General features: G+C 45.1%; 1 protein-coding gene across 1 annotated transcript; it reads left to right on the top strand.

Moving 5' to 3' along the window:
* Positions 1-1,126: 1,126 nt before the first annotated feature.
* Positions 1,127-5,810, top strand: LOC124657253 (WAT1-related protein At5g64700-like). The gene is made up of 5 exons (XM_047195837.1): positions 1,127-1,542; positions 4,319-4,718; positions 4,922-5,084; positions 5,213-5,363; positions 5,642-5,810. The coding sequence occupies exons 1-5, from the start codon at positions 1,127-1,129 to the stop codon at positions 5,808-5,810; spliced, it is 1,299 nt and encodes a 432-aa protein (XP_047051793.1).
* The last annotated feature ends 1,341 nt before the right edge of the window (positions 5,811-7,151 follow it).

The raw sequence follows: 7,151 nt of genomic DNA, 5'->3' as shown, positions 1-7,151 counted from the left end.
CACAAAATTAAGCTATTTCTGTGGCGTACCTAGCATGGTGTGCCACAAAATAACATTCTGTGGCGCATTTTTAGTGGTGCGCCACAGAACTAAGCTCCACCTATAAGGGTTTTCCTACTAGTGAAATTTGAGCACATGTCACACTTCATACCAACAGCGGGGCATCCGCCGGCAAGGAGAGGATTGATATTTGCCAGTTTTATGGGACGGGGGAAGTTCTAGAAATAATAATGCAACACATCATAATATTTTTGTTTACATTTTGGTTATACGAAAGAGAAGTGTGAAAAATCAAATGGCCTATAGGAAGATTTGGCCGGTGTAGAATCGCCAATTTGTTGGGATTGTGAACAAAAAATGATCTGGTCACACGTGCTTCAGCCGCTTAGTCCCTGTTTCGATAACAATATTAGTTACAGGGAAGCATGTTATGACCAACTAACTAATCATATGCTTGATGAAGGCGTGGACTTGCCATATTAAAACTAGAATGGTCACATGCATCATGGTGCATATTAGGACGTACTTCCCGTATTGAATACAGTATAATATTATACATATGTGCTTCATTTTATCTTTTAAATCATATCTATTTACGCACAACTACTAGAGGAATCTCAAGCTCACACCTATCTTCAATCATCCATACACAACCATATACAAGAAAAAAAATAGTCCAATAAGACCATAATTAAACGAATACTTAAACCAATAAGACAATCATAAAATAGTTTATGAGATGGAGAGGGGGTACTAGAAATAGTAATGCAACATGTTATAATATTTATGTTTTTATTTTGGTTATACGAAAAAGAAGTGTAAAAAATGAAATGGCCTACCACGATTTGGTTTGTGTGGAATCGCCAATTTGTTAGGAGTGTGAACACAAAATGATCTCATGACACATGCTTCAGCTGGTCAGTCCCCGTTTCGATAATAACAAAATTAATAATTATGGACTAGTACGTTATGACCAACTAATCAATCATATGCGTGAAGAAGGCGTGGGCTTACCATATTAAAACTAATGGCAACATGCATTCATGTTGGACTAATTATTGTGTATTCTCTAGCCGGTCACCACCGTGCGTCGTGTATACATGCTAGCTAGCTCTAAACACAGAACATGTATATATATAGACTGTATGTTGACCAACGTACCTTCTTCTCCATTTTGCAAGTGATCGAAATAGAAACACACATACGGATCCACCAGCAGGGCAGCTTATCCGACCGGCATTACTGCAATACATCGCCGTCCCCGGCCGGTGCCGTGATAATGGACGGGTGCAAGACGCCGTACGTGGTTGCCGTGGCAATCCAGGTCATTTACATGGGCCTCTTCGTCGTCTCCAAGGCGGCATTCGACAGCGGCATCAACACATACGTCTTCATCTTCTACCGCCTGGCCGCTGCCTCCGCCCTCCTCCTCCCCATCGCCCTCATCTCCAACCACCGGAGCCGATTAACCACCAAGGCGACACCAGAACAGACAATGTCGTGCCGGCTGCTCTTCAAGCTCTTCCTCTACGCCTTACTTGGGTATGCACATCTATCCACACACTCTCGTTGAGCGCTCCATTTCATTTTTCTCAAAATGTGGCGGCGCGGAGAAGGAAACCTCGTCGAAGTGGTTGATCATGAGATAGAGGGAGGTGTGAGGTGATTTCAACAGAGTTACCAAGAGGTTAGACAGATTATACTTTTAGACTGAACAGAACCCTTTAACGCGACTTGGTTCCATAATCCATACACAGGACCTCCGGTACATATGATCATTTTGTTCCGTTGAATATCAATAATTTGTAAACTTTCAAAAACACAATGAAGCTGCGTAAAACTTAGCGTACGAATCACAAAGCAGAAAAGCAGGGAATCTGACAGTGTAAATACACGCTGCATTTGTTTCTCCCCGTTTCCTACGGCCCTTGCCGTGGACCGCCGGCTGGCCTACGGTGGCGGAGGGGCGTCCCTGCTTCCTCCTTCCTCTTCCCCCACTCCCCACTGCACTATCCCATTCTGTCCGACTCCAAGTCAGGGTGGCGTTTTTCATATCTTGAGCAACGCGAGCCTGCAGAGGTGGTCTGCGCGGAGCCTGCGTCGGTGAGTGTCACGGTCAAGCTCGCCGGCGCGAGCCTTGCGGCCCACGGCAGGACGTCGCGAGATGTTGGGAGTCCCACGTCGCAGTGAGAGCGGATGGGTGGCGTCATGCCGGAGTCGGGACCCTTCGCATGCCAGGATTTGGCACCGCGAATTTCATATCCGTCGGTTGCAGGCCGGTCCGCCATGCTTTATAAATAAAGCAGCCACATCCATACAAGGTTCAATACAACACAGCCAAAAACCCCCGGGCACCAACGATCTACTGGGGCCACAACACAACATGCCTAGCCGAAAGAAAAAGAAGCGATACAACACAAAGAAGAGTGCTACTCAAGGCTGGACGACGTAGAAATGCGGCAGGCTGCCGCAAGAAGATCCTCCAACATGGCGTCCAGGCGCTCCCTGTCCCGCTATCTACACAGCGGGTACCACTGCTGCAACAAAGCCAAGAAAGTATAGATAGAGTCAGAAGCGCGTCGAGGCAATATACGCTCAATCACCATCTTATTGTGCACAGTCCAAAGGGTCCAGGTCAAGGCCGCGGACAAAAGCCAGAAGAGGCGCCTCCTCCTACCGGTGTTGTTCGCATGGGCCTCAATGAAGTCGTCACGGGCTGAGGCCCGCCACTCAGGCCCCAGCGCCTCATGAAGGAAGCTCCAAATAAATTGAGTTGCGGGGCAAGAGAACATGATGTGCGTCGTCGTCTCCGGAACCGCACATAAAGGGAAAAGACCGTTGCCCGGCCTGTGCCGCTTCGCAACCTCCACCCCAGAGGGAAGGCGATCCCTAAGCAGCTGCCACAGGAAAATCTTTGTCTTTAGCGGGATGTGAGCCTTGAAAAGAGGGGACGTCCAAGGTAAAATAGGCCCCCTAAACAAGACCCTATAGGCTGATCTCACGGAGAACGAGCCAGATGGCGTTAAGCGCCATGAGGGAGAGTCTAACCCTCCCGGCATACCGTACGGAGGAGGTTCCGCAACGAAGCCAGACTCAGGGCCTCTCCCTGGGTCAGGCCGCGATGGAACATGAGATCCCAGCCCCCATGGGCAGCATCCGCAACAAGCATAGATGGGTCTGCGCAAATGGCAAAGAGAGCCATGAAGTCTAGGCGAATGGGACGGCCACCAAGCCATGGGTCGAGCCATCGCCTATGGAGAGGGATAGTTCTGCTCTAACCTCATGCTTAATGTCCTGGAGGGGTCTTCAAAACTAAGACCCCTCCCGGCGGTCACAAGCGAGCTCCTTGCCGAAGCTCCTTTCAAATCTTTTTTTTTTTGGCATAGGTTGGTCAGGTCTGAGTTGTCCTCTTTGCGTGTTGGGTTTTGGTTGCTGGCGGGAGGGGATGCACGTTCCTCCTGTTAGCAATAATCTTTGCATTAATGTGTAGAGTTAGCATAAGCAACTTGATTAGTTTTTAAGGTGTGCACATTATTCTGCGACTTGTGTCCATGTGCTCTTAGCACGGCCTGAGTACGGCCAGTGTGGGTTTGGTGCGATGTTGTGGACGGTGGTAGAAGAAGCTACCGTAAAGCAATGAGGTATGCGATCGGTAGAAGGAGAAACCATTGCAAGCAAATGCAATAGGCGTATGGTGCGAACCGAGTGCGAGCACCGCACCGACGCTGTCACATACATGAGAACCAAGTGAGAGAGGCCGAGCAATGGCGGTGTCACAAATAGCGAAGCAAAGGAGTCCACAACATGTTTCTTGCGTAGTCATACTCATGTACAAACATGACAACAAAGATGATAAGATGTGACGTGAAGCTGCAGGAATTGATATTGGGAGAAGCACCAGGATACGACAAAGTAATTATTAGGAGAAAATTGTTATCAATAATCTTATCATTAGAGTTACCATAAACTTGACTGGTTCATAGTTTGAAAAATATTTGACCGCTAGAGATATGACAATTGTTTTTTAAGGAAATCGATAGTGAATTAACTCAACTTTTGGCCCAGGTTGTTCTGATTTTTTAAATATTTCAGTACCCACAAAAATTTGATAATTTTGTTGCATTCATCAAAATTTCCAACACTGAGCGTATCACTGAAAAAGATCAATTTTGGTTAAGAAAAAGGAGCGGTCGTCCAATCTCAAAAAACGCTAGGGGCCGTCCATGCGTTGAATCAATTTGACAAAACTACATAGGTTAACCATAGCTCTATAATTTAGTATGCACGGTCTGGTTGTAATTTTTTGCATGCATTGCAGGAACACCTTCACCCTGAACGTGTACAACGTGAGCCTGAAGCAAACCTCGGCGACGGTGGGGTCGGCGGCCACCAACTCCATGCCTGTGTTTACCTTCCTCATCGCGTTGTTGCTAGGGCTGGAGAAGATCAAGCTCCGGAGCCGCTCTGGGCTAGGCAAACTCGCCGGCGTTGCACTCTGCCTTGCCGGAGTGCTTGTAATCGCCTTCTACGCCGGCCCGTCCATACGCCCCCTCGCTCACCCCATCCTTCAATGGAAGAATTTCAGCTTTTTGTTGCAAAATTTCGAAGACCCCTTCTTCGCTCACAAGCTGTGGTTGGTCAGCAATGATGCGTGGATCAGAGGAACATTTCTTCTTCTCCTTGCATGCGCAGCATGGTCTCTCTGGATTGTTCTGCTGGTTAGTTTTTTTTTAGCCGACTATCCAACTTAATTAATTTATTCAAGAAAGCACATCAAACCAAAGAAACTATAAGAAACGAACTTGAAATGTCTGAAACAAAAGAAATAGTTTTATCTCGACCATTCAAAGAGGTTATCTCTATTTTTATTATGTTCAATTTCATTTTTGCTTATCTTAATGGTTGTGTGTAACGAATGCAGGTTCCTCTGCTTAAAGAATACCCGAATAAGCTCATGGCCACAGCGATGCAGTGTCTGTTTGGTGCACTTCAGTCGTTTTTTGTGGCTATGATGGCTGAGAGGGACTTCACCAAATGGAAGCTTGGGTTGGATATTGGCCTTCTTGCCGTGCTCTACTCGGTTAGTTAATTATATTTCCAATCGTTTCGCTTTGTGCACATATGGTTCGTTTTGATATCTTAATTTGTGTAGACAAATTATGAAATTAAGTTGGTAGGCACGATCTACTCACGCCACTTTTGAATTGTGCAGGCTTTCTTTGGGACGGGTGCGTTGATGTACCTCAAGCGTGGTGTGCTGAGATGAAAGGACCCGTGTTTGTCGCGATGTGGAGCCCGCTAGCTTTGGTTTTTACTACCTTTTGCTCTTCTTTCTTTCTTGGAGAAGTCATCCACCTCGGAAGGTAATCATTTCAACACAAGTGAAGTAAATGAAAATTCAGTATAGTATTTTCATGATAGAATGGTAGAATAGAGCACTATTTGAGTAACCTTGAATTGAGAATGACACAGTTTTAGGGAGCTTGTCAAAACCTCTAGATAACAATGCAAATAATGCTCGATCTCTTGCTGAAGATTATTCAAATTATAAGTTGGAATATTGTAGTTATTTTGAATTAGTTATCTTGTGTCATAGCCATTCTGATATAAAAAATGAATTTGGCTTCCCTTGTTTTTGCAGTATTTTGGGTGGAATGTTACTGGTTGGTGGCCTATACAGCGTGTTGTGGGGTAAAAGTAACGAAAACGAAAATAAGATAACACCGGTGGTACCAAAAGAAAGAGAAAATCAAGAAGAAAGAACAGTGCAGGAGAAACATGAAGAAGACGAGCTGACATCACACGTCTAAGGCTCAATTTACATCCAAGTAAATGTACTGTTGACAAGATGTAGCATGTTAGTAATAAAAGAAATATTTTTTATAGAAAAGCAGAAAATTTTAATATGTATGTCTCATGTCTCGTTTTTAAGCGTCGGTTAGTAACTTGGTTTGTTTTCTTACATACTCCCTCCATTCCAACAATGTAAGGTGCCTAAGTTTTAGGCAAAAGTCAACATTTTTTAAGTTTGACCAAGTTTATACGACAAAATATGAATATCTACAATATCAAAAGAACATTTTGAGAAACTATACTTTCTAGCGAATCTACTGATATTGATTTGGCATTATGAATGCTTATATTTTTACGTATAAATTTGGTTAAACTTAAAATATGTTGACTTTTGACTAAAGCTTAGACGCCTTACATTTTGGGACGGGGGATGTCGAGGGTACTCCTCGGCAATGCCCACCTTTTGGGGCTTAGGGTTGACGAAATCCTGCAGACTGACACGAGACATCGGATACCAAACAAACGGGGAGAGAGATTTACCCAGGTTCGGGACCCTCGATGAGGTAAAACCCTTACTTCCTGCTTGTCTGATCTTGATTATCGAAAATACCGGGTTACAATGGGGCAACCGAAGGCTTGGACTAAGATCTCGTCGAGAGGCTAAGATTTTGGATGACCTAGCTCTAGACTTGCGGTGATTATGGCTAAGTTGATTGTGTGTCCCTCGGCAGACCCTCTCCTGGCCCTTATATTGTGAGCCAGGTCTCGAGAGGTCTATCCGGGTACGACTAGGTTACAAAGAGTTCTACGTCTAAACTTTCCTTGTTCTTCGTCTTCTTGCCTTGTTCACCAAGTATAATTCTTCGGAATCGATATGACGGCCCACCTTGGTAAATGAATGATCTTCATGGGCCCTTGGTTGGGCCACAAGAAGTAGCACAATACGGATTACCCGAAGGGTAATGCCCACATCAGTAGCCCCCGAGTGACTGGCCGAAGTAAAGCTTCGGGCAGGGACTAAAGTTGTATTCTTTCGAACGTCCATAAATCTTCGGAAGACCTTGAATACTTCGAAAAAGCTTCATTTTTATCGGGTGCGCGACCAGCGCTCCCGATGGGAGTAGCCCCCGAGTCCAGGCACGGATGCTTGCAACCGTGTGTAGACTCAAGTTGTACTACTCGAATATTTTCAACTACCGATATGTTTTTGCAAGCTATGGTTATCATCCGATATCTTTTGTATATCGGGTCTTCAATAACTTTGAGTAAATTGCTCCAATTGAAAGCACGCTAGGGATTTAAGTAATATGCCCAGTTTTACTCGATACATCGATACTGGTTAACTGTCGATGGTAAAA

This window comes from Lolium rigidum, chromosome 1 (genome assembly GCF_022539505.1).
Source record: "Lolium rigidum isolate FL_2022 chromosome 1, APGP_CSIRO_Lrig_0.1, whole genome shotgun sequence".
Lineage (NCBI taxonomy): Eukaryota > Viridiplantae > Streptophyta > Magnoliopsida > Poales > Poaceae > Lolium > Lolium rigidum.
Note: the sequence above shows the minus strand (reverse complement) of the source record. Positions and strands in the feature narration are given on the sequence as shown.